We start from the raw sequence: 23,985 nt of genomic DNA, 5'->3' as shown, positions 1-23,985 counted from the left end.
GAGTCGTTCCTAAACTGTGCAAAATAGCCCTTTGGATCAGCTGTCCGTCTTCAATAGGCACATTTGTGTACTGCTGAGTGCACAGTGAGAGAGAGAGAGAGAGAGAGAGAGAGAGAGAGTGGCATTTCTCTAATTGAGAAGGTCATTGTAATTTCATCCAAGAGTTATTTGTAGCACAAACGTTTCATGTCTCCCGCTGCAGTCGTAAGCACAAACACTGGATATTGGTCAAATGAACTTCTCTTACCTTAGACAGCACCAGTGAAATGGGACCTTCACCCTGCTCCATGCTTTGCCGCTTCACATTTAACTCTTCATCTGCTGGAGTCGCACACTGCTGGAAACTCCGCTTCCGACAGTTAATGGGAGATTCAGCAACTTCTGGTACGCGAGGCGAGGACTGGCCATCAAGGCCCCCGTTCCTCTTTTCTTCTGTACTTTGAGGACTTTCCCTTGACACACTTTCATGAAGACTCCCGCACAGCATATACAGCGACGGAGACGGCAAATAGACAAAAGGCTGGTGGGGAAGCAGAGTGGTTTTTCCAGTTTCCATTTTGCAAGACGGTGGTAGAACTCGGTCACTTGGTCGAGTCAAGGGTGACGTATCCGAGTTGGCATTTGCGGTGAAGGAAGGGAAGGTGTTAAGACAATCTGAGTCTCCAGGAACAGGATGAACCGAGAAGGGGGAGATTACACCTGTGTTCCTGGCTGCTTCGTTGACAAAACCGTTACTGTTGAGAAAGAAACCAGGGTTATGGCACCACGTCTGTTCTCATCCTACTAATTTGTTCCAATGGTTTTGAAGGCAGTAAACTATCTAGATCAGCAGTTTTCAACATTTTTCTTTTCATGGCACACTGATCTCTATGGTCTTCCCCTCTTGTGACATCACCAAGGACTCTTCCAGGTTCTGTGGCTCTGTTTCTAGGGCAACTGTAGTATCAAGTTGTCTGTTCCTCTTCAGGAAGGGGGACTGACAATTCTTTACTACGAGCAGTTGCCCTAGAAAGAGAGCTGCAGAACCTGCAAGTTTTTTTCAGTGATTTTCAACCTCCTGTGGCACACCTGTGAACCTTTCGCGACACACCAATGCGCCATAGCACACTGGTTGAAAACCACTGATCTAGATAAAACAAAGGTTTGGTATACGGTACGGCTATTTGCTTCAGCTGAGATGACTGGGAAACTAATAAAGTGAAATAAGCAGGGAATTCAAATAATAGATAATGAGGCCTGAACAAGGCCTCAGAATTCAGCAGTTTTCAGACAGATTCACTGTGACAGTGTGCACATAAGAAAATCCATCAGATCCACACAGTGGGTTATGAATGTTTGATCATGTCAATTACAAGCCCCCCCTCCGTACCGCCTAAGCAAACCTCTTTCCTTGAGACCCTTGAAGTCAAGACTCTTGAGAAAGAAAGCACTAAGGGCCCAATCCTATCCAAATTTCTAGCACTGGTGCAATTGCAATACAGCAGTATGAATGTTTCCATGCCTTGTGGAGGCCTCCGTAACTACCCTCCCACCACAGGATGCAGCACACATCTCACTGGCACAGCTACATCAGAACTGGAAAGTTGGAAAGGATTTTGCCCTAAATCATGACACCACAGAGACCTTTGCTGTTGGTTTGGTTCCTCGCTTCGGAACATTGGCTAATTAGCACATTCTGGTATAAGTTACATAGATGAGTAGAATTCGCCAACTCAAATAAAATAAGAGAATTTAAGTTATGTACTCCACTTAAAAAGTGAGCAGCTGTGACATTCTAACGAAGCACGTTAACAGTATTCAAGGTGACAAGCGTCAAAGCCTTCAGTGTCCCTGAATCTTTTATACGCATGACAACCCTCAGAGTGAGCACCTGTGATTTACGAACTCTCATTTGCTTCATGGAGTGAGCAGAAAAATCCATATCATCTTATCAATTTGTTGTTTCTTCAAGATGGCATTTTGTCTCTGCCACATTTAAGTTTAAGGTGGTGGCTCAAATATCTGCTCAATCTTACAGCTCAAATTCCCCCCAGCCAGTGTGTTTGTGCCAAAAAGGCTGCATCTTGAGGGGGAGGCAGACTGGGAGGCTTCAACCCTCTGCCAGTGGCGTCGCTAGGGGGGTGCGGGCCGCACCGGGTGACGTGCTAAAATCGCGCCTTTACGAGCTACTGCGTCATGCTATACCGCTGGATGTGGAATGGCCAGCAGAACACAGTGCAAAAAACCCCATTGAGATAGCTCCTTTCGTTCAAAAGTTATGGCCAAAAAACTGGAAGGAAAAAATGCATGGAGCCCTATGGAAAGTGAAATTGAGCCGTATCGCACATTTACTTGCGAGTAGGCATACTTGCCATAGTCTGTCGGAAAGGGCAGGCTGAGAGGACTTCAACTAGACCAGAATGGTCCCGATCCAGTAAATGCAGCCCCCAAAAAACACCGGAGAAGGAGGTCCCTATTCAGCCCTATGGGAAGCAAGCGAAACCACGTGTCTGCGCTTACTTGTGTGTAGGCACACTTGCCTTAGTCCATCAGAAAGGGCAGGCTGAGAGGACTCCAACATCAGAATGGTCCTGATCCAATGAGTGCAGCCCCAAAAACACCTGAGGAGGAGGTCCCTCCCCCCAGCTGCAAGTGTATGGAGCCCTATGGGAAGTGAAGCAGCCTCATGTAGCATTTACTCATGAGTAGGCAGACATGCCTTGGCTGGTGGTCAGGCCAGGCAAAGAATGCGAGGACACCAGAATGGTCCTGGTCCAATGGGACTGGAGCGCAACAATGCCCCAGAAGGCAGCCTCACCCCCACCCCACTAGAAAGGACCAACAAAGAGGCTTGAACTGGTAAGGGGAAAGTTTTCTATTTTGTACTTGCAAAGTTTCCCTCACAGCCCAATCCAACCCACACTTTCCTGGGAGTAAGCCCAACTGACTCTAATGGGGCTTACTTCTGAGTAGACATGCATAGAATTGGGCTCTGAGGCTGGACTCCTACCCCCACTTTCCTGGGAGTAAGCCCCATTGACTCTAATGGGACTTCTGAGTAGAAAGGCATAGGATTGGGCTCTCAGACTTGTAAAGCCAGGTGGGTCTTTGTATTGATGTGCTTGAAATAGAAGGACTTTGAAATGTGCTTGAAATAGAGGGACTTTAAACTGGGCACTGGGGCGGGCTGAAGCTCTCACTGATTCTTTTGGGGGGGGTGTTACTGCAGGCAGACTACAGAGAAAACTCACTTGGTGGAACAGGACTGGCTCCCCCTTATTTATTTCTTTTATTTTAATTTAACTATAATTATTTTAATTTACTTGATGATGTCACTTCTGGCCATGACATCACTTCCAATGGGTCCTGGACAGACTGTCATTCTAAAAAGTGGGTGCCAGTGCTAAAAGTATGAGAACTGCTGCAATAAGGTGTTAGCAAGTTGACACGGGTGTGTGTGTGTGTGTGTGTGTGACTCCACAAGTTTTCAAAATCACTAAAATCGGAATTTGGAGGAATAATACCATCATGTAGTCATATCAATCAATGAAACAAACCATATTGAAATATCTGTGTTCTTTCAAAAGGTACAGCCAAAAAACCAGGGGGGTGGGTCAATGGTACATCACCATGCCCACCACCTGGGGCGTTGCCCCGCCCACTGCATGGGGTGACGCGCAGGCCTCCCGCACCGGGTGATGCGAATCCTAGTGACGCCACTGCCCTCAACTGCCAATGGGTCTCGTTGGACCAGCTTTTTAACTGGCACAAGTCCAAGGAAAGAAAGGGGGCTTACTGGCTCCTGTCAGAGGCGACAGCACTTGGTGCAAGTTGCCCACGCCAGGTGCCACCTTGTCCTACCTCCATCATGCCCCCCTATTCTATCTCTCCTGCAGGTCTACCTGATTTAGTGGGCACTCTATCTCCTGCTGCGGAATGGGATGGTGATGGGGGGGGGGGGGAGAAGGGAAGATGGTAGATCAAGCCCAGGAAGGGGAAACACAAAGTGGACTCAGTCTCATTTAAGTTCAACTTCTGTTAATTTCTGGTTCTGTATTTCCTCAATATAACTCACAATTCATAGGCAATTCTCTCCATGACTCTTAATGCAACTGACACACACACACACACAGCAAAACAAAAAAAACACAGTATGAGCTTATTCAATTCTCTGTGGCTTGTGCAACCATTTGTACATTTGATCACAGACAAAATTTAGTCACACCTAAGGTATAACTGACCCAACATAGCTGCAGAGCCCCACTGAAGTGTCCATGAAGCATCCAGGGGGCATGCTTCCCCGTGGTTCCCCTCTCCCAACATAATGAAGCCATGCAGTAGCCATGCTTTAACTGAACCCAGTTTGGATGTGGTTTTGTTTTTTGCAGAGTATCAGGTTTAAATTGTCATATACCTTTTGTCATCTTCCATTTTCTGGCAACAAACAGATGCTAGATTTATCATTTTGGAGCTGTAGTCATCTGAAGAATGAAGGGGGGAAAAAAACCATAAAATACTGAATTAATTTTATGAGCAGGTTTGCTCTTTTCTAAAAGAACCCCCAAAGGGAGAGCCAGTGAGGGCTGTGAACTCAGGGAACAGAAGGGGACAAGCAGCTTGAGGTTCCTTTGACAACCACTTTGCAGAAACCAAGTGTGGGTCTGACTATTAGTGATGTTCCAGAGTCTCTCCCATGTTCATCCTTTTGCCTTTTAAGGAGTTCTCTCATCTCCACTCTTAAGCAGCTCTTGGTCTTAAGAAACTTCTTTGGCTTGCCACATCTATGCCTGCTCAGGCTGTATCTCTTGGCAGTCCAGTCAGCATGCGCTGTGTGGGGGGGCTCACTGTCTCGTCTTTCTTCTACCACTTTATATCTCCTTGGTCCCCTTAGCATAGAGGGCTTTGGCATCCTATATTTTTAACACAGATATACAGAACATTCTGTATGAACATGCAAGAGACCTCCCATGATGGCTTGCCTCAGTAGCTGACATGTCTCCCCCCATCAGTGAGATCTAGAGCTGCACTGAGCATCCTACAAGGGCAGTGCAATAGGAAGATTCCCTCTCCCCCTCTGATTTTAAGAGAAGGGGTCAGACTTGCCTGTGTCACTCTACTTTTCCAAAGCACAGTATGAACTTCAAACCTTCCTTCTGAGCTGGAAAAGGGGAAGTGAACATTCACATTTCGGAATTCGGGTTTTCGGAATGCGGCTGAAGAGCCGTAACAACATGACCAAGGCTGCAATCCTAACCACACTTTCCTAAGAGTAAGCCCCACTGAACAAAATAGGACTTGACTCTGAGTAGACCTGGTTAGGATTGTGCCCTAAGCCTCTGTTCTCCTTATGAGTTTGGAGTTGGAGAAGGAGTGCGAGTCCCCAGTGTCACACAGCATATCTGAAGTGCTGTATGACTGTGGCGACGGGTGAGGCTCCCTCCCCAGCTTGTCATGGTAGTGGCTCAATCTGCAGTCAAATTCAGAACGATCGGCATTTCATAGCTCAATTCCTCCGTTCCCACCGGCAGTCATGCACAAGTAACAGCGCAAAAATGCTGCAGCTAGAGGCATGTAAGTCACAATGTTCCCTATAAGCTGTGCACTGAACACCACGTGTTGGACCCATTGTCACAGCATTCTAGTAAGACCTTCAAATCACTTTATAAAACTTTACAGCGCTTAAAGTGTGAAAGGACTATAAACAGGATTGTTCCAGTCAGCTCCAACTTACCAGCAATCATAAAATAATATATTCTCTTCCCATTTAAAGAGCTTTCAACTGCCTGTGCCGAATTCTAACAAAAGGAGCAGTACAGGAGTTGGAGCTGGTGGCAAGATGATGATTTATCAGACAACGCACAAACCCATGGCTGTCAAGCTGCTACTAACAGAGCCGGTGGGCTGCTAGAGAAAAAGATGACTCCCTTCTTACTCCCCGGTTACCTTGCCTCCCTCTGCGTGGGCTACTGGGTTCCGAGCTGACCTTCCTCTTGACTACTTGGGAGGGCTGAGTTGTGTGAAAAGAAGCATGCCGCGACAGCCGCTCTTTTCTGGATGCGCCAGCCTGATGCGGAACGCGGACGGTCCCTTTAGCTTCCGTTAAAGCGGCACAGGTCGAAATGTCCACCTTTGCATCATCTAAAACAAATGCGTTCTCGTTAATGAATGATCCAAAGATCAGCCCACTGCCATCTGCACAGCTCTCATCCCAGGTTAGGTTCAACACACATACAAATTGTGTACAGCACGCATACAACTGAACAGTATGCACCTGCAGATATTCACACGTATTTGACGCACGTCAGTACCCTTGGTTTTCTAGGGGTTCAGATCCTGTGCAGACTTTTTAAATGAATGCAACATACAGAAATTCATATCCAGGTCATGCCTCATTATCCACTGGGGTTCCATTCTGGAACCCCCAGTGGATTAAAAAAAAAATAGCTTTAAAGACGCACTTCCAGATTTCTTGCTCTTCCATTGTTGCCCCAGAATGCATTAATATAGACTCTATTCTGCATTCAGCCACTAGATGGGGTGAATAATCAAATCTAATGAATTGAAATTATTATTATTTAGCAGCGCAAAGTAGGAAATAAGATATTGTTGCTTTTCTTTTCCTTGCTACAAGGCATTTAATGCTGGACCCCAGTACCAATGGTGAGTCAAATCAATGGATGACGAGGCAAGACCTATAGAAACATTACATGTGCATAATGTAACTTGTGAATAGCTTTAATGTCATTGATATCTATAACTTGCTGATGCCCACTGAAGGCTACTGTATGAGGTCTGGATGACTTTCAGGTTTCCCATTGGCCTGTATCTAGACGTTATCCAGCCTCTTTTACATAAAATGCAGAAGACATTCTAAGGTTACTGAGAAAGGCCAAGTAAGCTACCAGGAAATTCACAGGAAGAGCTAATGAGATGAAATAGAAAGAAAATTACCACTATCTCCACTGAATTCCATAGGACCAATCCACTTGAAGGCTGGTTTGCGACCTCTTTCCTCTGTCACGTGCACTTTTTTAATAAGCCCCAGGCTTGTCAGAACATTGGCAATGTCATATAGTCTTCGTACCTTTGCTGAAGAGAAAACAAGAGTCAAATCGGAATGAATGAATGGATAAATACATGTAACCAACTAGGCTAAAGAACCGTTGCTAGAAAACTCCAATAAATGCCATTTATGACTTTTGAAGGGGCAGTGGTGGGGTTTGAACTTGGGCAACTGGATGGCTTCCCCAATAAAATTAGTGTAGTGTACATGAAAGGGTTAAAGTGCGATTGTAGTCCTCGAGTCCAGAGACTCTTGACCCTATATAAAACCAACCTATTGGAAATATACCCGTATCTATGAGTGCAAGTGAAATAAGTAGTTTTAGTACCGTGTGACTATCACCAGTGATAAGCTTTCTTATTTATTCTTTGGTAGTCTGTTTTCAGTGCACATGTATAAGACTCATGATCATCACCCACATATTTTCTCTCATTCCATCTGAAACTGCATTCTAGAATTCCCTGAAAACCCAAATACGCTTTCTAGTCCTGTCAATATGGCCACTTTCCCCCCAGTGACCAAATGATCATTCACCCCACAGAAATAAACCTTACTTTTAAATTTGCTGTGATCTGCTGTATCCTGGCTTTCTTCTATCAATATTTTCGCCGCTATGTCGAGAGTGACTATCTTGGTCTTGGACACGAGGAACAGCATGACAAATTTTTGGCTCATAATCCGCAACGATTTGTCCTTTCTGCTGTTTGCTGATGCTGTATTACAAACACAACCCAAGTCTCAGCATGTTACATCTGTCACAGCCAAGAAAGCATTTTGAAAGCTTCTCATGTGGGGGAAGGGGGAGGGAAAAAAACCAGTTTCCTTGTTGAAAAGTAGTTGGGTGTGTACGTACATGTATGTACGAGTGTTTTAATGAGTAGAAAATAATTGCCTATGAGAGATGGACAACTGCACTTTAACTCTCTGTGGGAAACAAGAACGGACAGCAAAATTATATATCTTGAAAAATCCCACGGGAAAGTGAGACAGTCGGAGAAGAATTTAAAACTCATATTATTATTATTTTACTGGAGCAAGTGATAGCAATATTAGGCTATGTGGGCAGCATTTCCAAAAGTGATGGCTTGCAAGAAGAAGCGGGAGAAAGTCTGTTTTCAGGTGGATTGTGCCAAGGTGACAGGAAAGACCCACCACAGGAGTTAGGGTGTTATTTCTTCCATGTAGAGAAAAAGATGCGTGTGGGCCGCACCAGTGACATGCACATGGAGGGGTGGGGTGGGTGATGCACACTAGTGACCAAAATAGCTAAAATTGCTGTTTCTGGGAATAATACCATCATGTTATATAGCATTCGATGCGTAATTTACAGCAGAATGCAATGGAAAAAACCAGAGTGAAATATCTCCATCCTATCAAAAGTTAAGGCCGAAAAGCCAGAAAACAAAAACGCAACTGTCTTACGCAGAAAGTATATTTCCTTAATTCTAAATGGACCAATGAGACCGACTGTTTGAACAGTCAATGAGATGTTATTATGACGCAGTGTGGAACCAATAAGGTGTTAGTAAAGTGACACCCTGGAAGGGTAATACCATTAGTGACCAAAATAGCTAAAATTGCGGTTTAATACCATCGTGTTATATACCATTTGATGCTTAATTTACAGCAGAATGCAATGAAAAAAACCATGCTGAAATATTTGTGCTCTATCAAGAGGTATTGCCACACCCACCACCTGGGTTACTGCCCCCCCCACTGCATGGGAGGAGGTCCATCATGGGGATGACACAAACCCTAGTGATGCCACTGGCAAAAATGTCCGTCTAGTTTGTCTTAGGCTGCAATTCTAACCACACTTTCCTGAGAGTGAGCCCCATTGAACAAGTTAGGACTTACTTCTGAGTAAACCTGGTAAGGACTGTGCCCTTAATTAACTTACCAGATTGACAGTCTGTCTCTGAGAATTCAAGCACCTGTCTGTCTTGGAAATCTAGAAAGTTCTCCTTTTTCTGATCTCCGAATCGGCACTCAAGGTCTAGCTCTTTGTTCTGGAAATAAGCCATCAGTTCCTCATACTTCTGGAGCTCTCCTATTTCCTGGAGGTCCTTCAGAGTCTGACTCAGTTTTTGCTGGCCATGCCAACAGTATTGATTCTTAGCCACTCGGCTAACCAGATGAAGGGACTCCAGGACATTCACGATGTCGTAAATCCGCCTGCGTTCCACTCCTGGATGTAGGTATACAAGCAAAAGATTGCAAACAACATTTGTGCATTACAAGAAAAGACACAGAGATTCTTCTTCCAAAACAATTAATAGAGTTATAATCAGTGGTTCCAACTTCTGCTGTTTTACATTCGCATAAAACGTGGGCTTAAAAGGTGTCTAAGGACAACTATTTTGACCTAGTCATATTAGCAGATGCATTTTGTACGCAGGAAAAACAACATATTGTGCAGGAGAAAATGGTTCCTCCAGGGTCACTTTCCATATCACAATTAAGAACCACTCCCCATGTTTTGTTGCCCTGTCAGAACATTTAGGACAATGGCATTAGGCTTGAGCCCTGTGGATCAGGAACTGCCCGCTGACTCCCTGATTAAATGTCGCTGTGAGACAGTGGTTCCCAAACTGTGTGGTGTGGTGCCCGGGGGTGCTGTGGGATGTCCTTGGTGGCTTCTTCCTAGGTGCCACCATTTGGATTGCATGAGATTTGCATGATCTAAGATAGTGGTGCCTGTAGGAGGTGGGAAGAAGAGGCCACCACAAAAGAAGGGCATTGTGACTATGGTAAGTTTGGGAACCGCAGTTGTATGGAATCAGACAGTTCTAGGGAGTGCATTCACTCTACAGCAGCAATTGACACTGCTCCTAGCCTGGGAAGTCAATGGCTAATTTGGTGCTAATGGCTTAAAAACAATGATCCCAGATTACATCCCTTTCCTCAGTTTGTGTGTTACAGAGGGAGACCACCGAGTCCTTCTTGTATCAGATGCCATTCTTCTGCACACTTGATTTCGATCTTTAGCCTCCTGCCCAGCTTATATCCATCCTAAAATATGTCCCATGACCATAACATGATCCAGAAGCTTGAATAAGGTTAGAATTTCACTTGGAGACATGCTACCTAGAACCTGTGGTCTAGGTTCACCCACCTAATATACATACTCCATGGGAAGATTTACATCAGGGACAAGATACTGTTCTTGTGCCACCACTAGTGGACAGCAGAATTCGTTTACAGCCCTATCCCAACAGGATTGCCTGTGTAGCAATACAGTGATTCTGAAACAGCCCGCCGCAGTATCCCACATGGGCAGAGAGGCAGCCAGAGGTCTTTGAGATAAGGGAACATTTGTTCCTTTACCCCGTTTTGAGCCCCAGCCTGCTCAATGAGGCTACTCAGATCTGGAAAAGCTCAGTTGCTGGCACACGATCGAGTAGCTCAGTGTAGAGCTTTCAGGCCTGGAACAGGGGATAGGATGTGGTGCCATTAGTGTATTTATTGATTTAGTTTATCACTCTAAGGCACGGGTGCCCAAACCCCAGCCCTGGGGCCACTTGTGGCCCTTGAGGCCTCTCAATGCGGCCCTCAGGGAGCACCCAGTCTTCAATGAGCCTCTGGCCCTCCAGAGATTTGTTGGAGCCCACACTGGCCCGATGCAACTGTTCTCAGCGTGAGGGCAACTGTTTGACCTCTCGCATGAGGTGTGGGATGAGGGCTCTCTCCACTACTTGTTGTTTCACGCCTGTGATGCAGTAGTGGCAGCAAAGGAAAGGCCAGCCTTGCTTTGTGCAAGGCCTTTTATAGGCCTTGAGCTATTGCAAGACCTTCATTCATTCATATAAGTTCATCTTTAATATATTCATTTATGTAAATTTATGTAAATTTATTCAAATTTCTAAATGTAAATTAATTCTTTTTTCCCCCGACACTGTCAGAGAGATGATGTGGCCTTTCTGCCAAAAACTTTGGACACCCCTGCTCTAAGGTATTATTATTATTATTATTATTATTATTATTATTATTATTAATTTATTAATAATTTAGGGAACTATAAAAATGGTGCTGACATGTAAGAAATCTGTAGGTTTATTGGTTTGGCAGTAGATCTGGGGTTGCGAGTCTATAATGGAAATGACATATCGCTCTACTCACGTTCTTGATGCTGTCACTTCTTATTACATTTGTCATTAGATACCCTCTACCAAAGGGCTACACAAATCTACCCTAACACCACTATGTCAAAAGTCTATTTTAAGAAAATCTCCACAAGCAGCAAAATGAATAATAAGTTGTGGTTCAACTTGCGGTGAAGAGCTAATGGCTAGAGTGACACTTGATTCCAAGTAAGGAGTCCTTAAAATACCACTAACAATCCAGTTAAATAAAAGAGTTTGATTTAGTGCTGCAGAAACCAACTGGACTTCCTTGAATCTACTAGAAGGGAGTGCTGAACTGAACTCTTTGGGAGAGAATTTAACTAATGGATTATAAGAAAGCCGGAAAAGGAAAACAAAAACCAAATTAAAGACAATTAGTTCACTTCCAGCTAGGAACATTGCACTTTACGTGCAAAATATATCCTTGGTTGAAGTCACTAAACCTCTTCAAATGACTGAAGCTCATCAAATGAATGAGTTGTGTGGGAACATCAATGTCCAATTCCACTGCAGCCTATGTACTTTCACAAGATAGTGAGGACAATCTCAGTGTATGCATAGGGCCACTGAGTGTGGTTTGGTCACCTAAAAAGGGATTAACTGTTGGGCAGCCCAATCCTATCCACTGATGTATCTTGCAACATGTCAGTGGAAGTTGCTGACTGAGAGTTGCTCCATGGTTCTGTGGGCTGTGGCCACCAGGTCAAATGAATCTCCTCCACCCTATGCTTCTGTTGGGGGGGGGGGGAGAGCCAAGCCGGAAGCAGTAAGGTCCAAGGAGGTCACTTGGAGGCCAGGTTGCTTACAGGGAGGTAAGTAAAAATCTTTTTTACTTGCCTTCCCAAACTGTCTGATTGTGCCCCCACCCCATAGCATGGAGCTATAGGGTGCTTTCTTTGGGAACAGAAACTCCCTCTGGGAACAGACAGAGCATTCTGATCACACAAGGGTCCTTTGGAATTGAACTGGCCACCCATAGAGGCCACTCTCAGGTGCTATTGGACAGACTCCCCGACATCCCAATCCTCACCAACTTTCCAGCACCGATACAGCCACAATGCAGTCCTGCAGTAAGAGAACAAGCATTCCCTTACACTGAGAACGACCTCCACGACTGTGCCCAGATCTCAGGTTGCAGCACACACCCCACTGGCATGGCTGCACTGGCACTGGAAGTATTGTTCAGGTTGGACTATTAGATATGAACCTCTGAGTTACAGATGGCTTTTAGTTTTCTTCCAGTGTTTTCACTCACGACTACTTTTGTAACAATTCTTGTGCAGCGATATCACACACACACAAAAAAGTTACAGAACTACCAAGCAGCACCATCTCCTAGGCAATCCCCACTGAAAGGCGCTGGCACAGCCGCATAACTCCTTTTAAATGAGTTATGAGAACACAGGAGCAGTGCCTGCTGGGTCATGCCTTACAAAAGCCACAACATCGTTCATCAGGAACATCTGTTCTTGCAGAGAATATCGTTTCCTCGCATACATACCAAGGCTAGAAGCCACTTCATCCAAAGAAATGGTTGTTTTTTCGGCTGATAGAGGGTGACTGGGGTAGCGAGCTAAAAATTTTTGGCATAACAGCCCCAGGCTTTTCTGCTTTCTGCTGGGTCTCTGCTTTTCAAATTCATCTCCTGTACCATCATCTCCCGCATCGCACTATTAAGGAAATAGATACATATTCTTATAGCACTCCATTCATTGCCTCTTGTGAAATACATGGCACACAACTCTCCAGCAAAAGAAGTACATACTGCAGCTATCATGCAAATCTAGACAGTTAAGGCGGGTTGAGCCGCTAGATCATGTGAACTGACATATCATCCCATATGCTTTCCTCAGGTCTATTCACATTTAAGAATCTACCTTCAGGGTCACATTCTTGTGTCTAGTGCACTGTTCCTTAAAGGGGTTGAAACACAGTCAGGCTCTACAATCCTTTTCTCTTCCTTTTCCCACTTCTCATTGAAGCTGGTAGCAGCCTGGCCCTGGACATCAGTAGCCACTGTGAGAAGGGGGCCGATATACGGAACACACGACAGACCTGAACGTGGCAATGTTGCAAGTCGGAGATTGGGTTGCTTTGGTGCTCAGGTTAATAAGCACACTGGATGTTAATTTGGGTTGGAAGGCTCTCCAACTGTCTCTGAAGAGGCACGAAGACTCTTTGGGATCTATTATTTTGTTAGCAGATATATATATATACATACAGGTGGGTCTGCATTATTCACACGTTTGGCACCTGCGGATTTCAGTATTCACTGGTCGGACACACATGGACCCTCTGGAGGCGAAGGGAGCTGGGTTTGGGGGGCTCTGTAATCCCCCAGAGGCAAGGAGAGCTGTGCTCTTGTTGCCTCCAGAGGCCTTCTAAGGCCTTTAGATATCACTTCTAGCTTTAACGAAAAACTGGAAATGATCTTCTAAGGTCTCCCAGAGGCCTTAGAAGACATTCTGAGGGCTGGAGAGGCTGCATGCAATCCTCTGGAGGATTACAGGGTCCCCAAAATACACTGATTCCACAAAAGGGAATTTTCAAAGCCCCATACTGTGGTATGCTTAGTTATTACTTTACCGTTTTTGGTCTCTGGAGCCCTTTACACTCCTAAACAGAGTCTCAGGGAGCCATACTGGTACATGCGTGAAGTCTTGGATTGCTGGCGCATGTGTGTAGTGGTGAATCAGCAAGCAGAATGCTGCCTCTTATGGTGTGCTTGTGGAGTGCCTAAAGGTGTTATCAGGGAGACCCAGGGCTCCTAGGAGCACACTTTGAGAAACACTGTTCTAAGGAAATCTTAAAAGAGATTGGAATGGTTTTACTTCCATTTACCTCAAGGCAGATACATTGTAACAGAAGTCTCTTAAAAGGGACAATAGCCCCCAAATCTGAAAGGGAGTAGCACATTCAGAATTCCCAAAAAGTTGAAGCTACCTTTAAGCAATAATTAGGGGTTATTGCTATTGTTTTGAAAATAGTTTTAATTTATGCAGATTTCGCAATTAATAAAAACATGAAAAAGGCAGAAAGCATCATGTATTCCAAATTCTCATTTTTTTTTTAAATTTTAAATGCTTTAAAAAGTTTACTAGGTAGCGATATAGTGTCAGAAGATGCAGCCACAGTATTATTTCTAACTGGAAAAGTAATCTATTTTAGTGTCTGGAAAATACCGTAAAACACTAAAATGTGGTGTTTTGTGTTTTTATGTTGTTATCAACAAAAACCTCTAAAAATCAATTATGGAAAGCTGTTCTTTCTGAAGGGAAGCTGGGAGGGATAATGCCCAATAAGTTTTCATCATTCCATAGTTTACAGTATGTACTCTATGTGTAATGAACCAGGAGATGCATCAGAATCAATGTCCTTGCCGATTGAACGATATTGTAGAAGTGCTATTGCTCATCCATGTTTTTAGGAAGTTATAAACAGGGCTTAATGCTTACATCAAAAGGAGAGCAAAAGTAATAAGGCCAGTGAACATATCTAGTACTCTGAATGCCTCCATCAGAGGCATATTTTAACTATACTTAGAGAGGAGATGGGACAACATCCATTGCAATTACATTCTTCCAATTTGGGGGAGTTGTCCACAAAGATTTGAGGTACCAGATGAGAAAGTAGGAAGATGCTAACCCAGAATAAACTGCAAGTAATTTGAAGAAATGAAAAAAAGCAACATGAAGTCTGGTGTCTTGCAAGACTTCAATGTCAAGACTAGTCTCGTCCTTCATCAAGGGAACTGGCTAGGGCCAGAAGCCCTGCTAAACCAGGCAGGGACCTAGAGATCCCTGGATGTTTTGTATGAATGATCAGGGATGCACTGACAGAAAGAAGCAACCTGTTGTACTGATGAGCCCAAAATGTGATACAGCAATACCTTGGTTGGGGACCAGAGCGTGGAGCAAAGTAAAAAATGGATGAAAGTCAAAGCAGAGCCTTATTGCAAATTTATTTTGGCTGGTAAAAACCGTATCTACATAACGTATGTGAATGCACACAAAACCTAAATAAACAGAAATAAGAACAAACAAAAGGACATTGACGAACATAGTGAAAGGTTGGATAAATTGGACAAAAGAGGAAAGCTTGTGGACAAAATTTGAAATGAGGTTAGAACTGAAAATGACTGAAAGAGCAAGGCAATGAAAGTCAAGAGGATGAAAGTCTAGTTATCGGTGCATGTCTGTTGCTGAGGACTATAACTTAAAAACAGAAGAGTCTTGAGGGGCTAGTCCTAAACAGTGCACACCAGCTTACCACCAGTGCACACTGTCGCAAACATGCCATAAGGCACATCTGTGGCCCTCAGCGCTAGTGCTAGCTCAGCGCCAGCTGGCGCTGGGCTTGTGTGGGTGGACTGCTGATGCTCCTTGGTCATGCGGACTACCGGGCAGTGGAGAGGTAGGTGGGGGCATGGGGAGGGAAGGAGGTGTGCCAGGGAGCGGGGCGGGAGGGAGGCAGGCAAGACCCATGGAGCTTTGCTCCACCAGATCCTGAGCTTCTATGTTGGGCCACTGGACCTACATGGAGGCTCTTGATTCTACAGGGACTCTTGGGTCGCCGTAGAATTGAATAGCCCCATTGCAGGGCTACTCACCTTACCTGGGGGAAGGGGACAAAAGAGTTCTTCTCAGAGGAGCTGCTGGCAGTGCTTGGGTTGCACTCAGGATGCAGCAGCAGTCATATTTGGCGCTGCTGCAGCACTGCACACTGAGAAGCTCAAGATTGGGCTGTTGGTCCTTTGTTGAGGCCATAGTCTAGAACTAGAAACTCCTCAACTCACCTAAACAAGCAGAGTGAATTTTGAAGAAGATGGTGAAGAAGCATGGGTTCCCAATTGGGTCAAAAAGAGCAAATAAGCAGTTAGTTCACAAGATTAAAACAGAGCATTTTACTTTAAGCAGGTATCAAATTATTATTAGTTCTAAACAAATTTGGGGTGACCTGCAAATTTCTTACCTGCAAGGAGTCAGGATAAGCATCACTAAATTCATTATTTTCAATGGGTCTGAAGAGTTCTTTCTTCTTCTCTCGATCCCGCATGTCAGGGCTCGCTGCACTAATGAGCATCTTCAGGTTAGCCGTGGGAGTCCACGGATCTGCCAGGGGCCTATCGCTCAGCTTCACAGGTGTAATTGGACTTCTCTCGGGGGTGCATGTTTTTTGCTTTGACAAATCAATGGGCTCGTTTTTCATGGGAGTCTTCGGGGTCATTCTAGGTCGATCAAATATGTTTTCCTGTTAGAAAGACAAGACAAGAGAAACAGCCAATCAATGCGCTTGTTCTTTTAAACGTTACATGTTGAAAAGCCAGTTCCTGAAGTCTTGTCGCAACAAGCAACGGTGGCCCGGTCATTTCTCAGTGGTTCCCACTGAGGTTTATCAGTTGGAGGAAACAGACTGGAAATTGAGGCACAGATGAGAGGGAATAAATTCTGACCCTCACTTGGTTTGCAAGGGCAAGGAGGCAGATTTAGATCCTGCTCACGTCCTAATACATGCCTTCGCTTTACTCTTCCGGGTTGGGGGGGGGGAAATGAAGAGTCAGACTTGGGACAAACGCCACCCATTGTCCCCAATACTAGACAAGCCACTAGGAATGGACTTTGGCTGAGGAGATCAGAGTTCAAATCCCTACTGATCCATGAAGCTTAATGGATGACGGTGGACCAGTCACAATCTCTCTCAGCCTAAGCAATCTCCCAGGATTGTTGTGCAGTTAAGGTGCGGCTGCCCCATCTACGCAGCCTGAACTCACTGGTGTGAATAATAAAATTAGTCATAGATGCCCCACCCTCCACCAACAGATATTACCCAGAGGTGAAATGTTACACTACTGTGTGTCAAGCAGAACACACAAACACACTGCATGGAATCTCCCCAGTGGCGTAGCTAGAGGGGGTGCAAAGCACTAAGTTTTGCAGGGAGCCTCAGTGCTGCATGCAAGTGGCCCCTCCCACTCGGAGACATTCTGGGTGGGGGGAGCAAAATGGAAGCATTTGCCTCAGTTTTGCTCCCCCTGCCCAGAAAGGCTATGAAAGGGAGGTGCTTGCACGCAGCACCGAGGCTCCCTGCAAAACTTAGTGCTTTGCACCCCCTCTAGGTATGCCACTGGAGAGATTCCATGCAGTGTGTTTCTGTGTGTTCTGCTTTACACACAGTCGGTTATATGTGAGTGTGGCTTAATAAAGAAGCTGGCCATTTTTAATTTTTATATACAGAGAGAGAGAGAGATGATCTGGGTTAATGAATGATTGAAATACCTGACAAGATCAATTTTTCAGCTGCGCCATGCTTTCAGAAGAGATGGCTACAACAGCACATTGATAAAATAATTTGCTGACTCAGTATTGCTTTGCATTTGCAAAGCACTTTTTGTGTGCAAGCACAAGACTCTTGAAACACTTATAACAGTTCTGCAAGATGTTTAAATGCAATCCCCTTACAGCAGCTAGGGAAAGGAGGAGAATGAGTGGGGGCCCAATCCTATCCAACTTTCCAGCTCCAGCGCAGCTGCAATGCAACCCCATGGTAAGGGAACACATGCTCCCATACTTTGAGGAGGCCTATGTGACTGTCCCCCCACCGCAGGATGCAGTGCACACCCCATTGATATAGCTGCACTGGCCCTGGAAAATTGGATAGGATTGGGCTCTGGTTTGCCTAGGGACCCAGTGAGTTCACGCAGAGGCAACATTCAAACCAGGGAAGCCCTGATTCACGGCTTAGCTTCTTATGACCCAATCCTATCTCATTATCTGCCATCATAAGTCCTGGGCTGAGGGCACGAAAGCCACTCTGTCATTCAGTGGGCTGGCCATGCCAGCACAAATGGCCAGAGGTGTTACGGGATGGCATGTTGCATTTTGTGACAGCTGCAAAGTTGCCAGAATGCTAAAGGCCTTGTTAGCTTTGGGCTGTTAGTCACTACATTACCGGTGAACAACAGCAACTCCTTTCTGCTTCATATAACTGTAAAGTTACATCAAAGAGAATAACCAATCCAAGAAGCCAGAATGATTTTTACAGCTTCCAAGAACGTGGCATTTCATAATTCTTCAAGGTGAAAGCTTCATCCTGAAACTCTTTGCTAAAATAAAATTCAGAAAATCTTTACTGAGTAACTCAAGGTGACTGAGATCCATGTGGACACAAGAGGACAAAAAAAATATCTGCTGTAATACTCTCTGCCGAACAACTGGCTCATCCTTGCTCTGTGTGACAGATCATGCTGAGTCATGTATTATTCAACCAGTTATTAAATTATTTGGCAGGGATTTAACCGACTCACTAATCTGGGCTTTTGTATATTCAGTTTGCCATTAATTCCAGAGACGCCGAATTCCCTCTCAACTGTGCTCCACACTGCCGCCTGTATCCTTCATTCCACAAAACTCAACGGGAGCCACAATTTGAGAGGGCCAAAAGTTGACTACAACTCACTGTGTGCAACACCTGGGTTTTGTGCCCCATATCTCACAGTACCTGTTGTTCACATGGATCTGTCAGTGTGAATTGCTGCCTCAGTATAAGACTTCTTTACCTAAATTTTGTAATATTGGTGAGCGTGGAACAGGTTATCTAGGTTGGAACCTTACTGGAATTAGTCTCACCAAGACGCCACTGAGGAAAGTACATTGCAGTCAACTGTTTTTTAGACTTGTACTGCCAGTTTGACTGGCTCATTTGAGAGATTGACCGTAGATAAAGAAGTGATGACAGAAGCTCTAAGTGAACTTGTGCAATCAGACAAGATTGAAACCTGTAATGTTGGTTTGTTTTTTTTAATTTTGGGAGGTCGGGATATGCCAGATTTAGGGCAAGCCATTTGTTTCTTATCAAATACAACCCTGGAAATCAATAATAATAATAATAATAATAAATAATAATAATACAGGTATTTCTATACCGCCTTTCTTGGTCTGCAGATTTATCCTCAGACTTTATTCAAGGCGGTTTACATAGGCAGGCAATTTTTAAATCCCCGTAGGGATTTTTACAATTTGAAAGAAGGTTTCTATCTTTCAAGAAACCACAACATTCTGATGTTTCTTTCTTGATCTGGGTCGCACATTCTGGCCTCCATCCTCCCACGCTCAGAGCAGATGGAATAGCTCGACTCAGCTTGTCAGCTGCTTCAAGGTCACATGGTGCCAGTGGCCTCGAACTGGCGACCTTCAGATGTTATCTTCAGGCAAATGGAGGCTCAACCCTCTATAATAATAGACTATTTACATATTTGCCGACACTAAATTTTCTGGATGCTTACAACATGTTATACTGAATTAACACGTTTACAACATGTTACATGTATATTTCCAGGCATATCTTTCCATTACAAAGGCTAGATATTCTTTTGGCAGATGGAAAGTGCTACACAACAGCTTTACATTGTTTATCTGCTCAGTCAGGAGACAGAGCACCCAATCCTAAGTGTGTCTGCTTAGAGCCAAGTTCCATTATGATCAATTGGACTTATTCCCACTTAAGTGTTCACAGTACTGTTGTCTAACTCAAGCTTGAAATACAAGACATTGCTCATAGACTCCAGGAAGAAGTGCTGTGATCCAGGGCCAAACCTACATCACAGTCCTACACGTGTCTCCTGAGAAGCCTTTTAGCACAACCACAGAGCGCTAAAAGGAATTTTCTCCCATGTAGGTGCGTATTGTACTAAAGCCCAAATGTTAAACAGGAGATTAACGATTAGATCTTCTGACATTTTTGTTTTTGCTATAATGTAGTGATGGAGGGCTGCAAATTGGATTGAAGCCGCACAATTTAATAATATCCAGAGGGGTAGCAAATTTAGGGCCCAATCCTAACCAACTTTCCAGCACCTGTGCAGCCACAATGCAGCCCTGAGGTACGGGAGCAAATGTTCCCAAACCTTGAAGAGTCCTCTGTGACTGCCTTCCCACCACAGGATGAAGCGCACACTCCATTGTCACAGCTGCACGGGCATTGGAAAATTGGATAGGATTGGACCCTGTGTCAGTTACAGCAAAAGCAATAGAGTCTTGTAGCACCTTAGCCTTTTCTGCCCAATGTTGCATATATGCAACGGGGATCAAATATGTACACTTGTCAGCTGGGCAGAAATAAGTTAAAGATAAGCATTTATTGATCCACGAAAATTGAGTGTTGGGAGAGTTAGGACAGACAGAAGAAAATATTTCTTTACCCAGCATGTAATTAGTTTGTGGAACTCTTTGCCACAGGAAGTAGTGATGGCATCTTGCCTAGATGCCTTTAAGAGGGGATTGGACAAATTTCTGGAGGAAAAGTTCATTACGGGTTACAAGTCATAGTAGATATGTGCAAGCTCTTGGTTTTAGAGGTAGGCTGCCTCTGATTGCCAGGTGCAGGGGAGGGCACTGGGACGTAGGTTGTGTCTGTTGTCTTGTGTGCTCCCTGGGGCATTTGGTGGGCTCCTGTGAGATACAGGAAGCTGGACTAGATGGGCCTTTGGCCTGATCCAGCAGGACTTATGCTCTTATTTCAGCAGACGCTTTCATGACTACAATCCACTTCATCCAATGGAGTGAAATCCTCAGTAAGCAAGCAAACACAGAGGAAAAACACTCATGTATGTGTGTGTTTACAGAGGATCTTATCTCACTTCCCAAGTAGATTGTAACCCCTGGGTTTCAGGGACCTCTCTTTTTCTCTCTGTATAAAGTGCCACACACATTAATGGGGTATATAAATAATAATAATCTGATGAGGAGGCTGTGGTCCACCTAAATTTTTGCAGAAACTGGCTAATCTTCAAGATGCTACAAGGCTTTGTTTTTAATGAAGCCTAACATTTTATAGTGTTTTCTGAGTGCACAACGTGCCTCACCTGTATGAACTTGATGAAGTCTCTAGAGCAGTAATTTTCAACCAGTGTGCCATGGTACACTTGTGTGTCACAAATGGTATGCAGGTGTGCCACAGTCCTTTATTAATACAGCCATCGGGGGATGGGAGCCCCCCACTGGCAGCATGGCGTGCCAATTGTTAAAATACTGATGGTTTGCTTTGACAGTATTAGCTCCTTGGCACTGTGTGGCGAGATGAAAAACATTGAAAATTGCTGCTTTAGAGCAGCCCGGTAAGGTAAGCAAATATTGCTCCTTGATTAGTTTTCCGTTCTTGGCGCAAATTGAGAATTTAGCAAATTGGAAAGAAATTTAAAATTGAGTGTTGGGAGGGTTAGGACAGACAAAAGAAAATATTTCATTACTCAGCATGTGGTTGGTCTGCGGAACTCCTTGCCGCAGGATGTGGTGATGGCATCTGGCCTGGATGACTTTAAAAGGGGATTGGACAAGTTTCTGGAGGAAAAATCCATTACGGGTTACAAGCCATGATGTGTATGTGCAACCGCCTGATTTTAGAAATGGGCTATGTCAGATGCAAGGGAAGGTACCAGGATGCAGGTCTCCTGTTATCTAGTGTGCTCCCTGAGGCATTTGGTGGGCCGCTGTGAGATACAGGAAGCTGGACTAGATGAGCGGGGCTGTTCTTATGTTCTTATAAAGGGCTAATCTGAAGACCTTTTTTGGATTTTATGGAACAACTATAAGCCAATGCAACAGTAGTAACATTTGATATACATTTTTGAATTCCTGCAATACCACAGTTAGGCTTTACTCATCGGGAACGCATCAACTGGGAAAATGAAACAGAACATCATTTCAATCAAAGCAAAAACCACCATGAATGGGATTGGGGGAAAAAATGGTCTCATTAATGGTGACAGACAGGGCAAGCAGGTGGGAAGGCACTGGGGCTCCATCTTACCTTTTGCGCACTTTCCCCATCTTCAACTGAAAAATCTACCCTGGGGTGCCTGGGGCTGATCAGGTCTTTGAGTGTCAAGCAATTCCCCTCCATCTGCAAGTTTCAACAAAAAGTTGCAGAAGACCTTCAGCATTTCAGATCAGATCACACACACATACAGACACAAACATTGCAATAAAATTGATGATCACCTGATGGTAATGTGAACCTCCTCAACTCCCAGGACTTCCAAAGTAATCCGGATCACGCCTCCCCCCCCCTTTCCTGGTGTAAAGATCCTGCCAAGGTTTTTGGGAACCAGGGAGGGAGAGAGACTGGCAGAATCTGTCAAGGGAGTGCCGAGAGTTCAGGGCAGGGATCGGTTAGTTTTGGCGCAAAGAGGGAACCTGGGAGGAGAGGAGGGCTCATCCCTGCTAGCAATGAGTGGGGCTCCAAAAGTGTGCCCACCTCCCAGCTCAAGCAAGGAAAGGGGGGGGGAAGGAGGGCAGGATGGTTGAGGCTGCAATCCTATCCACACTTCCTGGGAGTAAGCCCCATTGGCCATAACGGGACCGACTCCTGAGTAGACATGCACGGGATGGGGCTCTCAGCCGTGCTGCCCCTATCCCCTTGCACCCTCCGGGGCAAGATCGCTGGTTGCTGCAGTGGGGCAACCCCCGAGTAGCCCCAGGACTTACGCACCACCAGGAAGCAGCCTCCCTCCTTCCCGCCCCAAAGGCTGCGACGCGCACTTTTCCCGGGAGTAAGGCCCGCTGAACGCAATGGCACTTACTCCCGAGGAGACCCGCCTAGAGGTTGGAGCCGTGGCTGAAGTGTGGGGCACTCACGCCGTCCGGTGTCCGAGGGCGCGCTCCGCTCCGGAGCCTGGGCGCATCGGCTCCGCACCAGCCTCCAGGCGCGCCCTGCCCCGCCTCGGCCGCCCGACTGCCCAGCAGATGCCCGCACTGGCGCTAAAAGTTTCTCTTCTGGCGCCTGCAACATATTTGTACAATCCGGCCAATCAGGGGCTGCCCCCGGGGGGCGTCGCCCGGCCCTCCCGCCAATCAGCTGCGCGTTCTGCCCGCAGACTTTGGCGCTACACTCGGCGCGCTCGGCTCTCCGTCCCGCGCCGCTCCTGCTGGTGCGCTCGCTCCCCGCCGCCCTCCCGCCCACCTTGCGGGCACCTGGGCGCACAGGGGCCGCCCCGCTGCTTTGTGAGGCTGCGGCGGGCACGGCTCCAGCGGGAGGCACAGATGGAGCCGGGAAACCTGATCTCCAGGGAGGAGGAGGAGGGTGGGGGGCCAACCCCCTCCCCCCCACAGTCTGCCTTGGGGCTGCAGCACCATCCCCGCATCCCTCCCCACCGCTGATGCCCACTACAGCTCTTCCCACCCAACTGGGTGTGAGAACTGGTGTGGGAGGGAGGGGGACGCGCAGGGAGGGGGACCAAGCCCACGCTTGGCACGGGGAAAACCACCAGGTTCAGTGCAGGTAGGACTGGGAAAGACACCCCCCCCCCCAAAAAAAAAGAGCTGATGTTACCACCAATCACTGGAAAATTAATCTGTGGAACTCCTTGCCACAGGACGTGGTGACTGCATCTGGCCTGGGTGGCTGTTAAAGGGGGTTGGACAGATTTCTGGAGGAAAAGGCCATCACGGGTTACGAGCTGTGATGGGTATGTGCTACTGCTACTGTTGGCAACCTTCAGTCTCGAAAGACTATGGTATGTGCAGTTTCCTGGTTTTAGAAGTAGGCTACCTTAGGTCAGATGCAAGGGAGGGCACCAGGATGCAGGTCTGTTGTGGTCTTGTGTGCTCCCCGAGGCATCTGGCGGGCTACTCTGAGATGCAGGAGGCTGTACTGGATGGGCTTTTGGCGTGATCCGGCCAGACTTTTCTTATGTTCTTAAGAGCATAAGCCAAGCAGTGGCATAGCTAGAAGGGGTGCAAAGCACTAAGGGTGCAATCCTAACCCATTCTCCAGCTCTGACATAAGGACAATGCAGCTCCGAGGTAAGGGAACAAACATTGCCTT

At 45.8% G+C, this 23,985-nt stretch overlaps 1 protein-coding gene across 1 annotated transcript in view; it reads right to left on the bottom strand.

Moving 5' to 3' along the window:
- Positions 1-22,062, bottom strand: part of LOC136657388 (transcription factor E2F7-like) — a 28,546-nt gene extending 6,484 nt beyond the window's left edge. Inside the window, exons 1-9 of the mRNA XM_066634221.1 lie at positions 21,970-22,062; positions 16,138-16,416; positions 12,668-12,836; positions 8,943-9,230; positions 7,597-7,755; positions 6,931-7,068; positions 5,923-6,117; positions 4,394-4,460; positions 248-734 (exon numbers count right to left, since the gene is read on the bottom strand). Coding sequence (XP_066490318.1) covers positions 248-734; positions 4,394-4,460; positions 5,923-6,117; positions 6,931-7,068; positions 7,597-7,755; positions 8,943-9,230; positions 12,668-12,836; positions 16,138-16,416; positions 21,970-22,062 — 1,875 coding nt within the window. The remainder of the gene's footprint in view (positions 1-247; positions 735-4,393; positions 4,461-5,922; positions 6,118-6,930; positions 7,069-7,596; positions 7,756-8,942; positions 9,231-12,667; positions 12,837-16,137; positions 16,417-21,969) is intronic.
- Between the last annotated feature and the right edge of the window lie 1,923 nt (positions 22,063-23,985).

This window comes from Tiliqua scincoides, chromosome 7 (genome assembly GCF_035046505.1).
Source record: "Tiliqua scincoides isolate rTilSci1 chromosome 7, rTilSci1.hap2, whole genome shotgun sequence".
Taxonomy (NCBI): Eukaryota; Metazoa; Chordata; class Lepidosauria; order Squamata; family Scincidae; genus Tiliqua; species Tiliqua scincoides.
This window is presented reverse-complemented; position numbering and strand designations above follow the sequence as displayed.